At 36.0% G+C, this 17,640-nt stretch overlaps 1 protein-coding gene across 9 annotated transcripts in view; it reads right to left on the bottom strand.

Moving 5' to 3' along the window:
• The window catches only part of NFXL1 (nuclear transcription factor, X-box binding like 1), a 52,563-nt gene that overhangs the window by 18,863 nt on the left and 16,060 nt on the right, over positions 1-17,640 (bottom strand). For all 9 annotated transcript variants that reach the window (XM_043438413.1, XM_043438416.1, XM_043438417.1 and 6 more), the window contains 5 exons: positions 16,236-16,326; positions 11,561-11,681; positions 11,172-11,331; positions 10,074-10,165; positions 324-345 (listed from right to left, as the gene is read on the bottom strand). In XM_043438413.1, the coding sequence (XP_043294348.1) occupies positions 324-345; positions 10,074-10,165; positions 11,172-11,331; positions 11,561-11,681; positions 16,236-16,326 (486 nt within the window). The remainder of the gene's footprint in view (positions 1-323; positions 346-10,073; positions 10,166-11,171; positions 11,332-11,560; positions 11,682-16,235; positions 16,327-17,640) is intronic.

Raw genomic sequence — 17,640 nt, 5'->3', positions numbered from 1 at the left:
TCTAACACATTTCATTAATAATTACTATCAAAATCAAAGTAACCTATCAAAAAAATCCAAAGAATGAATGCCAAGAAGAAAAATATCCTATTCCTAAAAGGGAAACTCAACAATATAATGCTTCTGTAGTGAATGCATATTCATAGGCTAATTCTCAAACAAAAGCATTGTATATATTTGAATACTTACTAGACAAACTCTTATAGTCTTTAGAGTACTAAAAAGACAATACATTGACTTTGTTATTTCTAATAGCCATCATATAGAAGAGGAATATATTAATAGATTGTAAGCTTTAGTTAAAGCTTGTGCCTGTAACTCACCTCATGTTTTCCAAGACATTCCCTGTAAGAAGAAAAATGAAAACATTATGCATTCTTCAAAAAGAATATTTTTAAAGCAACGATGCTAACTCTACTGGTTTTTGAATTACAAATAAAAAATAAACACATACAGAAATAATAAGTGATTACAGGAAGATTCCAGGATACAAAGTTAAAATACAAAAGCCAACTGCTTTCCTATTTACCAGCAATGAACTGGAATTTGAAATTAAAAACACACCACCATTTATACCAAGGCTTCCCTGGTAGCTCAGTTGGTAAAGAATCCACCTGCAATGCAGGAGACCCCAGTTCGATTCCTGGGTCAGGAAGATCCGCTGGAGAAGGGATAGGTTACCCACTCCAGTATTCTTGGGCTTCCCTTATGGCTCAGCTGGTAAAGAATCCGCCTGCAACACAGGAGACCTGGGTTCGATCCCTGGGTTGGGAAGATCCCTTGGAGCAGGGAAAGGCTACCCACTCCAGTATTCTAGCCTAGAGAATTCCATGGACTGTATAGTCCATGGGGTCGCAAAGAGTAGGACATGACTGAGCAACTTTCACTTTCACCATTTATACTAGCACATACAAAAATGAAATACTTAGATATAAATCTAACAAAATAAATAATAAGATCTATATGAAGAAAACTATAAAACATTGATGAAAGAAATAAAAGTAGACCTAAATATATGAAGAGATATTTCATGTTCATCTTTAGAAAGGTGAAATGCTGTTAAAATGTCACTTCTTTCCAACTTCATCTAGATTCAACACAATTACAATCAAAATCCCAGCAAGTTATTTTGTGTATATCAACAAACTGATTCTAAGATCTATATGGAAAAACAAAAAAACCCAGGATAGCCAACACAGTACTGAAGAACAAAGGCAAAGAACTGACACTACCCAACATCAAGCCTTATTATAAGGGTACAGTGATCAAGATAGTATGGTACTGGTGGAAGAACAGACAAACACATCAATGCAACAGACAGAGAGCCCAGAAACAGACTCACACAAAGACAGTCAACTGATCTTTGACAAAGGAGAATGGCAATCAAACGGTCAAAGGACAGACTTTCCAGCATATGGCTGGTGCTGGAACAAAGGAACATCCACACGGAAAAAAAATACAAACAGATTTTATACCTTTCTGAAGTTACTTCAAAATGGCTCAAAGACCTAAATGTGAAACGCAAAACTATAAACACAGGAGAAGATCTAGGTGACCTTGGTTTGATGATGACTTTTTAAATACAACACCAAAAGCACGAACCAGGAAAGAAAAATGGCTAAGTTGGACTTCATTAAACACAAAACATCTGCTCTGCCATAAGCGCTTAAATAAGAACACCTAAATGAAAAGATAAGCTACAGACTGGGAGAAAATATTTGGAAAAACACAGCTGGTAAAGGACCTGTATGCAAAATATAAAAGAACTCTTAAAATTCAATAATAATAAATCAAACAACTCAATTAAATCAATGGGCAAGATCTGAACAGAGAACAGACACTTTATATGAAAAGATCTTCAACATCATTTACCATTAGAGAACTGCCAATTAAAACAGCAATAAGATGCTGTTACTACACACCCATTAGAACAGCTAAAATCCAAAACACTGACAATAATATTTGCTGGTAAGGATGCAGGGCAAAGGGAACTCTCATTCACTGTTGGAGAGAATGCAAAATGGCGTTGTCTTATATAGGTAAGCATAGGCCTCCCATATGACCCAGAATCAGCACTCCTAAACATTTACCCAAATGAGTTGAAAACATATGACCACACAAAAACTTGCACATGGACGTTTACGGCAGCTTTCTTCATAACTGCTAAAACTTCGACAACCAAAATGCCCTTCAATAGGTGAATGAATAAACAAACTGTGGTACAATGGAATATTGCTTAGCAATAAAAAGAAATGAGCCATCAAGCCATAAAAAGACATAGAGGAAATTAAATGTAAATTATTAAGTGCAACATGCTAAAAAGGCTATATACTGTAGGATTCCAACTACAGGACAATTTGAAAAAGGAAGAATTCTAAAGACAGTAAAAGAAAGAAAAAGATGAACAGTTTCCAGGGGCTTGAGGGACAGGCAGGTGAGGGATGAACAAGTGTAGCACAGGATGTTTTTAGGGCAGTGAAACTATTCTGTATGGTAAGTAATGGTGGATGCAGGCAGGAGATTATGCACATACAACTGAAAAAGTATATCCTAATGTAAACTATAGACTTTAGTTAATGTATCAGTATCAGTTCTTCAGCTGTAAAAAATTCTGCCCTAAGAAAGAAATTATATTACCTGGATAGTTCATGTGACAAATAATAAATTTCAACATATACTTCATAATAATAATTATGTTACACATGCCACTGAAAAAGCATTATATCAGAGTTAGAAAGACCTTTATATATATATGCTTTTGGTTTTTAAACTGAGATAAAATTCACATGCCATAAAGTTTACACTTTTAAAGAATACAATTCCACACTAATGTAATATATTTATAATAGGGGAAACTGTGTGTGAATGGCAGGAAAACAAGACCTCTTTGTACTTTCTGTGAAATTTTCCTGTAAACCTAAAAAGTCATCTTTAAAAAAATGTCTATTAAAAAAAACAAAACAAATATTTTATATCCCTTTTGAGAGACTGGTTTAGAAATTGTCATGTGATCCAACTCTGGCCAATGAAAAGTGAAAAGAATTTTATTATGGGAAAAATTTCCTCAGTCTTTAAATAAAGAAGATGATGGCTGAAGGCACAAACAGCTTCCATTTCTCCCTCTGGAAACTTCACCAACTGGACGGGAAACAGTCAGAGAGCAAAGACTATACCAAAGACTATACCAAGGATACAAAGTAAGGACAGAATTTGGGCCCTCAATGAGGTATCTGAATTAATCAGATCAACCAACTATGAAGCAGTTCTAACACCAGTCTACTGTGCAAGAAATAAATTACCATATTGCTTTTTATTTGGAGTTTCTGTTACTTGAAGCAAAAGGCATCCTAAATGATATAGCACATATTATATATGTTATACATACATGTTCAGAATTCTTATAGCACATGGCCAAATTATTATCAAATGTAATGTTATTTTTAAAACAAGAGGACAAGAAAACATAAACACTATACAATAATAAGAAATTATATTACCTTGATAATTCATGTGACAAGTAATATTTTTAATATATACCTTACAATAACTTTGTTATGCATGTTACTAAAAAATCATATCAGAGTTAGAAGGACCTTTACACATGTTCTTCTCCTTTTTAAAACTGGGATAAAATTCACATGCCATAAAATGTATACTTTTTAAAGAGTACAGTTCAGAGGTGTTTAGTGTTTTCACAAGGTTGTGTAACTACAATCACCATGACTTAATCCTAGAATATTTTCATGACCCAAAGAGAAGCCCTGAAACAATCAGAATCATTCTCCATGGTCTCCTATCCTCAGACTCTGAAACCACTAACCTACTTTCTGTCTCTATGGATTTGCCTATTATGGACATTTCATATTATGTATTTTGTGGCCTCTGTGTCTGGCTCCTTTCATTTAGAATGAAATGTTTTCAAGGTTCAACCATGCAACATGCAAAAATATAAAAAATTCATGCATTTGTATGGCTGAATCATATTCCATTGTTTGTTGTGGTCCACACAGTCAAAGACTTTGGCATAGTCAATAAAGCAGAAGTAGATAATTTTCTGGAACTCTCTTGCTTTTTGGATGATCCAATGGATGTTGGCAATTTGATCTCTGGTTCCTCTGCGTTTTCTAAAACCAACTTAAACATCTGGAAGTTCACGATTCACATACTGTTGAAGCCTGACTTGGAGAATTTTGAGCATTACTTTATTAGCGTGTGAGATGAGTGCAATTGTGCAGTAGTTTGAGCATTCTTTGGAATTGGAATGAAAACTGACCTTTTCCAGTCCTGCAGCCACTGCTGAGTTTTCCAAATTTGCTGGTATATGGAGTGCAGCACTTTCACAGCATCACCTTTTAGGATTTTAAATGGATCAACTGGAATTTCATCACCTCCACTAGCTTTGTTCGTAGAGATGCTTCCTAAGGCCCACTGGACTTCGCATTCCAGGATGTCTGGCTCTAGGGTGGTGATCACACCATCATGATTATCTGGGTCATGAAGATCTTTGCTGTACAGTTCTGTGTATTCTTGCCACCACTTCTTAATATCTTCTGCTTCTGATAGGTCCATACCATTTCTGTCCGTTATTGAGCCCATCTTAGCATGAAATGTTCCCTTGGTATCTCTACTTTTCTTGAAGAGATCTCTACTCTTTCCTATTCTATTGTTTTCCTCTATTTCTCTGCACTGATCACTGAGGAAGGCTTTCTTATCTCTCCTTGCTATTCTTTGGAACTCTGCATTCAAATGGGTATATCTTTCCTTTTCTCCTACGCCTTTCACTTCTCTTCTATTCACAGCTATTTGTAAGGCCTCCTCAGACAACCATTTTGCCTTTTTTTGCATTTCTTTTTCTTGGGGATGGTCTTGATCACAGACTCCTGTACAATGTCACAAACCTCCGTCTATAGTTCATCAGGCACTCTATCAGATCTAATCCCTTGAATCTACTTGTCACTTGCACTGTATAATCATAAGGGATTTGACTTAGGTCATACCTGAATGATCTAGTGGTTTTCCCTACTTTCTCCAATTTAAGTCTGAATTTGGCAATAAGGAGTTCATGGTCTGTGCCACAGTCAGCTCCTGGTCTTGTTTTTGCTGACTGTACAGAACTTCCCCATCTTTGGCTGCAAAAAATACAATCAATCTGATTTCAGTATTGACCATCTGGTGATGTCCACGTGTAGAGCCTTCTCTTGTGTTGTTGGAACAGGATGTTTGCTATGAACAGTGCCTTCTCTTCGCAAAACTGTTAGCCTTTGACCTATTTCATTCTGCACTCCAAAGCCAAATTTGCCTGTTACTCCAGGTATTTCTTGACTCCCTACTTTTGCATTCCAGTCCCCTATAATGAAAAGGACATCATTTCTGGGTGTTAGTTCTAGAAGGTCTTGTAGGTCTTCATAGAACCATTCAGCTTCTTCAGCATTACCTGTCAGGGCATAGATTTGGATTACTGTGATACTGAATGGTTTGCCTTGGAAACGAACACAGATCATTCTGTCATTTTTGAGACTGCATCCAAGTACTGCATTTCAGACCATTTTGTCGACTATCATGGCTACTCCATTTCTTCTAAGGGATTCTTGCCCACAGTAGTAGATATAACGGTCATCTGAGTTAAATTCACCCATTCCAGTCCATTTTAGTTTGCTGATTCCTAAAAAGTCGACGTTCACTCTTGTCATCTCCTGTTTGACCACTTCCAGTTTGCCTTGATTCATGGACCTAACATTCCAGGTTCCTATGCAATATTGCTCTTTACAGCATCAGACTTTACTTCCATCACCAGTCACATCCCCAACTGGGTGTTGTTTTTGCTTTGACTCTGTCTCTTCATTCTTTCTGGAGTTATTTCTCCACTGATCTCCAGTAGCATATCGGGCACCTGCCAACCTGGGGAGTTCATCTCTCAGTGTCCTATCTTTTTGCCTTTTCATACTGTTCATGGGGTTCTCAAGGCAAGAATACTGAAGTGGTTTGCCATTCCCTTCTCCAGTGGACACGTTTTGTCAGAACTCTTCACCACGACCCATCCATCTTGGGTGGCCTTACATGGCACGGCTCATAAGTTTCACTGAGTTAGACAAGGCTGTGGTCCATGTGATCAGATTGGTTAGTTTTCTGTGATTATGGTTTTCAGTCTGTCTGCCCTCTGATGGAGAAGGCTAAGAGGCTTATGGGAGCTTCCTGATGGGGGAGACTGACTGAGGGGGAAACTGGGTCTTGTTCTGATGGGCAGGGCCATATTCTGTAAATCTTTAATCCAATTTTCTGTTGATGGGTGGAGCTGTGTTCCCTCCCTGCTATTTACCTGGGGCCAAACTATGGTAGAGGTGATGAAGATAATGGCGACCTCCTTCAAAAGGTCCCATGCATGCACTGCTACACTGAGTGCCCGCAGCCCTGCAGCCGGCCACTGCCGACCCACGCCTCCACCGGAGACTCCTAGACACTCACGGGCAAGTCTACGTCTGCCTTATTGACTATGACAAAGCCTTTGACTGTGTGGATCACAACAAGCTGTGGAACATTCTAAAAGAGATGGGAATACCAGACCACCTGACCTGCCTCTTGAGAAACCTGTATGTAGTTCACAAAGCAACAGTTAGAACTGGACATGAAACAGCAGACTGGTTCCAAATAGGGAAATAAGTACTTCAAGGCTGTATATTGGCACACCACTTATTTAACTTCTATGCAGAGTACATCATGAGAAATGCTGGGCTGGAGGAAGCACAAGCTGGAATCAAGATTGCCGGGAGAAAATATCAATAACCTCAGATATGCAGATGACACCACCCTCATGGCAGAAAGCAAAGAAGAACTAAAGAGCCTCTTGATGAAAGTGAAAGAGAAGAGTGAAAAAGTTGGCATAAAGCTCAACATTCAGAAAACTAAGATCACGGCACCTGGTCCCATCACTTCATGGCAAATAGATGGGGAAACAATGGAAACAGTGAGAGGCTTTATTTTTGGGGGCTCCAAAATCACTGCGGATGGTAACTGTAGCCATGAAACTGAAAGACACTTGCTCCTTGGAAGAAAAGTTATGACCAACCTAGACAGCATATTAAAAAGCAGAGACATTACTTTGCCAACAAAGGTCTGTCTAGTCAAAGCTATGGTTTTTCCAGTAGTCGTGTATAGGCGTGAGAGTTGGACTATAAAGAAAGCTGAGCACCAAAGAATTGATGCTTTTGAACTATGGTGTTGGAGAAGATTCTTGAGTCCCTTGGACTGCAAGGAGATCCAGCCAGTCCATCCTAAAGGAAATCAGTCCTGAATATCCACTGGAAGGACTGATGCTGAAGCTGAAACTCCAATACCTTGGCCACCTGATGCGAAGAACTGACTGATTTGAAAAGACCCTGCTGGGAAAGACTGAAGGCAGGAGAAGGGGACGACAGAGGATGAGACGGTTGGAAGGCATAACCGACTCAATGGACACAAGTTCGAGTAAACTCCAGGAGTTGGCGATGGACAGGGAGGCCTGGCATGCTGCAGTCCATGGGGTCGCAAAGATTTGGACACGTCTGAGCAACTGAACTGAACTGATATTCCGTTGTATGGCTAAACCACATTTTGCTTATCCATTCATCAGCTGACAGACAATTGAGCTGTCTTCACTTTTGGGGCTATTAGTAATGATGTTGCTATGGACATTCATGTTCAAGTTTTTGTGAACATATATTTTCAATTTTCCTGGGTATAGATCTAAAGCAAAAGTGCTGGGTTATATGGTAGCTCTGTTAAGTCTCCTGAGAAACTACCAAACTGTTTCCAAAATAGCTACACCATTTTACATTCCCAATAGCAATGTATAATGGCTCCAATTTCTCCGTAACTTCACCAACACATCATATGTCTGTTTTATGTTAGCCTTCCTAGTGGGTATAAAATGCTATCTCTTGGTGGTTTTGATATATATTTTCCTAACTGGTGACATGGAGCATCTTTTCACATGTACTTATTATCTATTTGTAGATCTTCTTTGAAGAAATACCTAAGTCTTTGACCATTTTGAAATTGGATTATTAGTCTTTTTGTCTCTCAGTCTAACAATTCTTTACATACTCTGGATAATATACTCTTAAAAGATACATATTTACATTTTCTCCCATTCTGTGAGCTATCTTTTCAATTTTTTGATAGTGTCCTTAATGTGCACTTTCTTGATAATGTCCTGACTTACTTTTTATGAACTCCAATTTTTTTTTCTCTTGTTTATGTTTTAGGTGTCATATCTAATAAAACAATGCCTAACCCAAGGACACAAAGATTTTATTCTATGTTTTCTTCTCAGAGTTTAGTAGTTTGTGTCCTTAATTGTAGGCCTCTGATCCATTTTGAGTTACTATATACATATGTTGTGACGTAAGAATCTGAGCTCATTTTCCATGTGAATATTCAGTTGTCACCAAACCATTTGTTACAAAAAGCATTCTTTCCCCTATTTAATTATTCTGACATTCCTGCCAAAAATCAACTGACCATAAATGTATGCATTTACTTCTTGGCTGTCAGATCCAGGCACTTGACCTTTATGTCTATCTGGATGTCAGTACTACAGTCTTTGGTCCTCTTTAAATTCTAACAACATTTTATAGTTCTCAGTGTGGAAATCTTGGATTTCTTCTATCAAATTTGTTAAATAAACAAAATGTTTATTCTTCTTAATGTTATTGGAAATGGAACTGTTTCCTTAGTTCAATTTGCAGATTGTTCATTGTTAGTGTATAGAAATAAAATTGACTTTTGTATATTCATGCTTCTTATAACCTCACTAAACTTATTTAATATCTCTAATAACTTTTGGAAAGATTCCTTAGGATCTTCCATACACATGAGCATGTTATCTGAAAATCCAAACAGTTTTACTTTTTCATTTTCTAGTCTAATTGCTCTAGCTAGTATCTGTAGTATAGTATTGAACAGAAGTGGCAGAACAAACATCCTAGTCTTGTTCCTGATACTCAGGGGGAAACCTTTAAATCCTTCACCATTAAGTGTGATGTTAACTGTGGGTTTTTCATAGATATCCTTCACTGGGTTGAGGAAGTTCCCTCTTACCCAAAGACTGTTGAGTGTTTTTATCAAGAAAATGTGTCAGATTTTGTCAAATGTTTTTCTGCATCTATCAACTGCCTTTTACTCTACTGATGAAGTACTAAGATGATTGATTTTAATCAATCATTGATGAATGAATGACTGAGGTTGATTCAACCTCATATTTCTGGAATATACACACTTGGCCATGGTATGTAATTCTTTTTGCACGCTGCTGGATTTAGTTTGCTAATATCTAGTTAAGAATTTTTGTATCTATATTAAAAAGGGGACATTGGTCTGTATTTTTCCTTTTTCTGATTTATTAACAGGGAAATCCTAGCCTCACAGAATACATCAGGAAGTGTCCCTCCTTAGTAAAACACTGGTGGTAACTCTTCAAAAGTTTGGTAGAATTCACCAGTGAAGTCACTGGTCCTGAGGTTTTCTTTGTGGTAAGGTTTTTGTTACTAATTTACCCTCTTTACTAGTTATAGTCAGATCTCCTACTTCTTCTTGGGTCAGTTTCAGTACAGCTATGTGTTTCTAAGAATCTGTCCATTTTCCACACAAACAGTAACCAAAAGAAGAGTAGGAGTGGCTATACTGACCCATTAAAACTTTAGTTGGGGAAGATGACTCAAAAAAAGTTATCTAGAGGAAGATTTTAAGCAGTAAGCAAAATATATTTGGAAAAGAATGAAACAGAAAGACAGACTACTTTACAGGCTACCAGGGGAGAGATACCAGGTTCCCAGAGCCACCAGGGAAGCCCATTCAGGCTAGGCCTGAGATGATGATGAACTACAGAAAGAAAAAGGGGAGAAGTTTCTTAAGATATGTTTTGAACTATGTCAAAAGATCTTAGTTTCTGCTCCCAATGAGAGAGCCCATGTTTCTAAGTCAGGGAACTAGATTCCACATACCCTAACTAAGAGTTCACATGCTGCAACTAAAGACCCCACATGCCACAAGGAAAGTAAATTAAAAAAAGAAAAAAAAGCTAAAGTTCCAATACTTACATAGGAATAGGAACCTGACATGGAGGACACGGCAGTGCAGCCTGAATAAACGCTGGCTCAGAAGGCTGTTCCCAGGGGCCTGCAGGCTGGTGCTACGAGTGAAATGCACCAATTGTAAGTCAGAGGAGTTAACCTGTATAGCCAGTTTAAGAATCTAAGAAGACAGTTCCACAAATCCTCTGCTCAAGCAGGTTGAAATTTTTTCAAGTAATCAACAAATTGCGCTTATTGAAATATATTACTATATCCTTAAATTCTATTACATTGGTTCCCTCTAACACATTTATATTAAAAATTGAGGCAGACTGCAGTTTTTAAATAACAAAGGCAGCATAGCATCCTCCACTTTACAAAACAGAACCATAAAATCTAAATTCCACCAATAGAATTTAACCTCCATTGTTTGGTTCATTGTTATCTCCCCAGCACCTAGAAGAATGCTTAACACATAGTAAGAATTCAGTAAATATTTGCTGAATGTGTGAAGGAATCTTTGAAGAAATTAGGAGATATTTATAACTCTAAACCACAATATATGGAGGACTCACAAACTCATCTGCATGATTATAAAATGACTATCATGCTGTTTTTACAAACATTTGTTTATTGGTTTCTTTGCTTTTCTATACTGTGAGCTTCTTAAGACAGAAGGTCAAGTCTTAAACCTTATGTGAAAGTCACTCAATCGTGTCCGACTCTTTGCGACCCCCATGGACTCAGGCCAGAATACTGGAGAGGGTAGCCTTTCCCTTCTCCAGGGGATCTTCCCAACCCAGGGTTCGAACCCAGCTCTCCTGCATTACAGGCAGATTCTTTATCACCTGAGCCACCAAGGAAGCCCAAGAAAACTGGAGTGGGCAGCCTATCTCTTCTTCAGCAGATCTTCATGACTCAGGACTCGAACCAGGGTCTCCTGCATTGCAGGCAGATTCTTTACCGCCTGAGCTCCCAGGGAAGCCCTAACCGTATGACTCAGCTCCTATCACAGTGCTTAATACCCAGCAAGTAATTAATCATCTCTTGTTGTATGACTAAGTAAAATTAAGAAAACCTAACCCAGAAAAATGCACTATCTCTTAGTAATATTTGTTCTCTTACCCTGCCAGTTTGCTTTATTAATGCTTGATCATGACATGGAGCAGGACATAAGTGACCGCATTTCTCCAAAACCTTTTGGCACGGTTGATGGCATGGAGGACAAGAGCCAAAGTGACAGCGATGTTTCTCTTGACTTGTATGATGGCAAGTTGGTGGACGACTAAATTATAAAATACAATTTTTTTAATTACTTTGATCACAGAACAATTATATCTAAAGTGCAATTATTTATTTATATATATTCTGATTCCACACAGAATGATCATATTGTGAATATTAATATTTTAGAACATTAAAGCAAAACTGAAAATACTAACAAAATTAAAAATCAATATGAATTTAAACCTCTAAGATACCAGATGTAAGTCTGTGCAGAGCTTTTTACTAACCTGCACTGCTCTTTGCACTTGGGGGGTCTTGTGGTACGTTCTCGGCCACAGGGTACTGTCACCTTTGTATTACCACAATTGCACTTCACATCTACAGTTTCTGGGCAAGGATAACAACTACCTGGAAAAAAAAAAGTCTGAAACTTAAAGAGAAAGTTCCTTAACTATCCAAATTCCCATCAACAGCAGAATCAGTAAGTTTAGTATATTCGCACAATGGGATATTCTACTATGAGAATAAAACCAGTATGAATGAACCTCACACATCTAATAACCTCACACATATAACGAGCAAAAGAAATTCGACACTAAGAGTATGATTCCATTTACATACAATAAACAGGAAAAACTAAATCTACACTGTTTAAAATCAGGATAATGATTACCAAGGACACAAAAATAGTTTTGGAAAGGCTGGTAACGCTCTGTTTAATAATGTGAGTTCTGGTTATATGGGTAGTTTCAGTTTATAAAAAGTCATCAAACTGTACACTTGCTATCTGTATACTTTTCTGTATCTACACTGGTACTTCAACAAAAAAAGTTTTAGAATTTTCTTTAAAATTTGCTAAAAGTTCTATTCTAAGTAACAAATAACACATTATTAAAATTATATAAGCAAAATGGAGCTAAGTCTTTGGAAAATCTGTTAGCAATAACCTTTTTGGCTTAATTTCATATATACATTTTGATTCAAGTACATTATTTTAAGATAAATTCCCTAATATGAGTGACTTCTTTCATCAGATTATTAACAAGTATAGTCAATTTTCCATTACTTGTGCTCTGAGAAAAGACTAAATTTTAAAATCTCATTTTAGGCTGTAATTCCAAATAATTCTCTTCTAAACATTTCAAGAGGAAACATCTTTAGGGTTTTAGTTTTTCACCTTCTTTTGTTATGGGTTGGTAGAAACACACAAAACCAACTGAAAAGAAATCTTTTAAAATGGGCTAAAAAGTTCTCCCCAAGGCTTTGACATTCTCTTAAGGGCTTTCTTTCTGTTTTCCCAGTAGGGTACCCCATTAAAAATGAAATAATAAAAATGGAATAAAGAGTCTTCAACTAGGAAGTAGGTATCTCAAGACATTGCTGCCTAGGTGTCAGGACCAAGCAAAATGCTGAACAGCAGTTAACCTAATAAAAAACAGATTAACGATGAAAAATAGTCTGGTTAAAGATTCTGTAAGTTCAAAACAAACAAAAGTTTAAAATATTTAATAAGTTAAATAATGACCACAGGAAAAAAAAAACAAAAAACATCAGAGGAAAAAACACACATGTATCATACAAATTACCAAACTTAGACTTCAGAGTTTTGGTAAGTATAATCCAATGAAGTATTATCTTGATGGTAATGCAAACCAAGTCATCCTGACTCACCTGAACAAACTTTATTTTGTTCCTTCCAACAGAATGACTAGATGTCACATTTTTAAAAAAAATTAATAGCAATATTTATGTCTGTTCTTATGCAGCACATTGTATCAATTCCCACACTTAACAATGATAATTTTCATTCATCTTCAGCAATTCAGAGAGAAACTTATCAACATCTTTTCACCATCCTAAACTACAGCATTAGTTTTCTTTTTTTAAAATTAAATCTTGAGAATAAGGGATAATTTCCCTGAACAGTCTTCCTAATGAACCCATTACAGACACTTGTACAACATGACAGATAAACTAAAATAACTCCAGTTACAGTGTTTTTTAAATGAAAAAGGAGCATTGAGTTACAGTGACCAGTGGGTCAAAAGCCCAATAATTCTGGAACCATAACCATGGATGGTCTTAAACTTAAAAGAACTATAAATTGAACTTTCATATATTCACAGTGCAAACATGGAGACAGCATGCTCTCCCTATGAGTTACAGTACAACTTAGATTATGAAGGTGTCTAGAATAATGGGAAATGACATAAAGTAATGATTTTACATATCTTATGCAATTGAGATTAAACAAACGGTAAGAGCTGTACAATGGTATTTTCATACACTTTCCATTAAGATAAATTTTGTTAGGGGCTAATAAGCTTTTTTAAAAATAAACATTCTGCCAAACAACAACAACAATAATAAACCCAGAATCTGCTCAAACCACTAGTCCCGCTAACGGTTTACAGGAAATACAGAGGAAAATGCCAAAAATTCAATAATACCACAGAGATGCATTCTGCAAAATCCAGACTCTATAAAACTTTATAAAGCAGTCTAGTTTCTTAAGTGACAAAAGAAAAAGATGGAAAATCATAGAAAAAGAGGGAAATTACAAATTAACAGACTTTAGAGACATCAACCAACTATAATGTCAATCTCAGTAAGATCTCTGAGTCATACAAACTGAAGTAAAAAAATGAAGGTATTTACGAAACAACAAGATATGTGAACACCACATATCTGCTATTAAGAAACAGATTAACTATTTTCAGGTTAAGAATCCATCTTTTAGAGATGAATATTGAAGTATTTATGGGATCTGCTTCAAAGTAGTACAAGATGGGGATATGCTTTCAACATTTCTCCACTAAGTATGATGCTTGCTCTATGCTTTTTGCAGATACTCTATATATTGGGTTAAGGATGCTCTCCTCTATTCCTGGTTAAGTTTTTATCATATACAGATTTTGAATTTTATTAACTGTTTCTCAGACATTTACTAAAATGATCTCATTTCTCCTTTAGTCTGTTAATATGGTGGAAACATATTAGATTTACTAACCGTAAGCCAACCATATATTATTGCATGGATATCTTAATACCATCTAGCTGGATCTGAGTGGTTAAAACTAATTTCACAAACATGTTCATGAGTTAGATTGACCTGTGATTTTCTCTTACTTTCCCTGTAAGATATGTAACGAGCTGGGGCACAATCCTTTTTTACATATACTATCAAATACTTTACAAAGAGATTAAACATATATATCTTAAATGTTTATTTGTTAAAAATCATGTGTAAATATATCAATGAGGCCTTTTTTTCCTTGGTGAGAAAATTCTCAACTACTGATCTAATTTCTTTGATGGTCATACAACTAGTCAAGTTTTCAACTTAAAGTGAAGGCCACGTTTTAACAGTGGCTTCTGAGACCCTAGACATATTCTCCTTTCCACAGCAGTCCTTTATCCCACCATCTCTCTGACCTCATCTCCTTGGACAATCACTTCAGTCCTCTCAAATGTTTCTGTCTTAAGGCACCTGCAAGTCCACAGTGTCTGATCCCTACTTCTCTCAGGGTCCCCCTCACATATCATCCTACTGTGACCACACTACGTAAAGCAATATATATCATCTCCACTAACATGATTTTAATTTCACTCTAATTCTCTTATTATGCTTGTCACTATTTGATATTCTGTACTAATTTATTTATTTTTATTCTAATTAAGAGAGAAATACAAAATAAGTTCCATAAAAGCAGGCACTTTTGCTTTGTTTGTTTGCTTTGATTTGTTAAATCATTCACTCATATAATCCCGGTGCCTGGTACTTAGAAGACACTCAAAAATACTTATTGAAGTTTTGGGTTCACATCCTGACTCTGTAACTAGTTCTATAACCTTGGGCCAACAGTCTTTGCCTTCTTCCTCCTCACACAAAACACCACTAATGTCATTCGCCTTCCAAGATTCCTGAAAGGACGAAGACATTAAGAGAGATATCTAGCACCCACCTAATCCCAAAGGAAAACAACAAAAAAACAGTACAGTAGTTTGTCCAAGGTCATATAGCTACTAAGTCCAGACTTGACTCAGACCTCTTAATTTAAGTCCATGCTCTTTCTACTACCGTATACTATCTTTCAGGAGATTTCACTTCATACTAGCATACTCCAAATGAGTAAAGTTAACTCAGTTTTCAACATCTAATAACTTGTGGACTCCTGAGACTCTTTCAGGTGGTGTGCAAGATCTCATATACACAGATTAGAATTTTCCAGAAACTATGCGACAAGGGATATCATAATAGATTGAATGCAGAAGCAGATGTGTGAATCTAGTTATCTTCTACTAAGCTGGACATTAAAGACATCTGCAAAAATACAAAATACCATTCTTCCCGCTATTTTTGTTTCCAGAAAATACTTATTTTTCACACAAAAAAAGTTACTATATTAAGGTGTAATGGGTTATTACTATGCTTAAATAAAATAATAAATGTTATTATATTTTAATTTTAAATACAGTAAGTATGAATAGATAAAACCCATATTAACAAAAGGTCTTTAGGTCCAAAAACAGTGTAAAAGGGCCTTGAGATAAAAAATTTTGAGACCCACTGGAAAGAATATATCCATTCCGTTACTAAACTTAATTTCATACAAATGTCTAAAATTCAAAATAGTACTGTAAAACCTATTAGCTTAAAAACTATATGGGGAAGATTGGGTAGAAGAAAGGAAACAATATGGTATTACAGAAAGAACAAAAGTTTATATTCAGAAGGCCTGGGTTCAAATCTTTGCTACAGTGCTTTGCTAGAAAATTCCCTAAAGGAAATCACTGAATCCTCTTCAGCTTAAATGTCCTCAACCATAAAATAAGGATACTAGCGACTACTCTAACGTCTCAAGGCTGTTAAGAGTAAGATAATAAATGTGAAAGCTCTCTATCAACTATAAAGCACTATGTAAATATAAACATAAAATTACAGCTGTTATTAAATTTTACCTCTATGGCAGACAGATGGACACTTATGGTTTCTACATCCTAAAGTCCGTCCACAGTTTTGATCACAAGGTGGACAGTTTCCAGGGCAACACTGAAGGGAAAGCAATATATAAAGAACAGATAATTTGAAAATCATACATAATATGAATGTCATTACTAGTTATTCACAGAACTTAGGGAAATCAAAAGATTGTTCTTTTCACTATAAGAATAAGAATATTTAAGAGTATCAACATTCTTGTGTAGAATACATTATACTAAGAACTGTAAGTTTAAATAGACTATGACCTAATTTAGTGAAATCAAGCTAAATTTACGTGCCCTTTAGTTAACTATTCTATGATTTAAAATCATTCCATAAGAGATTCTCTTCTACTTATCTATGCAGAGACTGACAACATTAACCACAGGAATGCATCTGGTCAAACTCTATAATCAATTTAGGCAAACAATCTGCCTATTTTTAAGATTTAATTATAATAAAGCCAGTTCAATTATATAAATTAGGTGGGCAATTATTTTCAAACCGAAGAATCAGAGTCTAACTAAAGGAAAGAAGCAGAGACAGGCTAATTGATTTCAGTACTCTCTAGTTTGTTACTTCTTAATTTTCAATCTGTAAGAAATATAGCTGCCTAAGACTTGTCCCAATTTTCATTCATGAACACAAAGCAACTACTTAAAAGTTCCATCCACCATTCTAACTCTTTGACTTCTCATATATCCAAACCTTGGAAATGAAATACAGACTACAATTGTCTTAAAGAAACATGGGTTTGTAAGCTACTTAAGAAAAAGCTTCAGGATATAAAAATATCTCAAAACTAAATATATATTATTGAAAAGCAATTAAAAGTTAAAATAGTTCATTCAGTTCAGTATTTACCAAATAATACTATGTGCCTATCACTTTCCCAGTGCCAATGGGGGAAAAGAAGATCATTGCAATAAGCCTTTTAGGTGTTTGTTTCTCACCATGGTGAACAATAATGACCAGATTTACTCTCCTGCTTTAAACAACTAGAAAATCAGACAAAATATATGAAACAACAGCTTTCAGATTTTGGACAATTAGGCAGCATTGGACAGAAACCCTATGAAAAGATAAAACAAAAAAGGTGAGTCCTAACATAGCACAAGCTTAGACCTGGAAGTTTCCACACTGCAGCACAAGGAGAAAAATCACAAGCAAAATCCAGTGGTCTCACCAAGTTATGGAGACAAAATTCAAGGTTGAGAGGCCAGTATGGTTAGAATTTGTGGAGAAATGGTAGCACAAAATATAAAGTTCATAAATATCTGGAAACCAATCAAAAGTCACCCAGGAGGAAAGAATAACCCAAAAGGAAAGCAAAATTCAATCAACAAAAATAGACCCAGAAATGACAGATGACAGAATTAGTAG

Source organism: Cervus canadensis, chromosome 19 (assembly GCF_019320065.1).
Source record: "Cervus canadensis isolate Bull #8, Minnesota chromosome 19, ASM1932006v1, whole genome shotgun sequence".
NCBI lineage: Eukaryota > Metazoa > Chordata > Mammalia > Artiodactyla > Cervidae > Cervus > Cervus canadensis.
The sequence above is the reverse complement of the archived record's forward strand: the minus strand, read 5'-3'. Positions and strand labels throughout refer to the sequence as shown.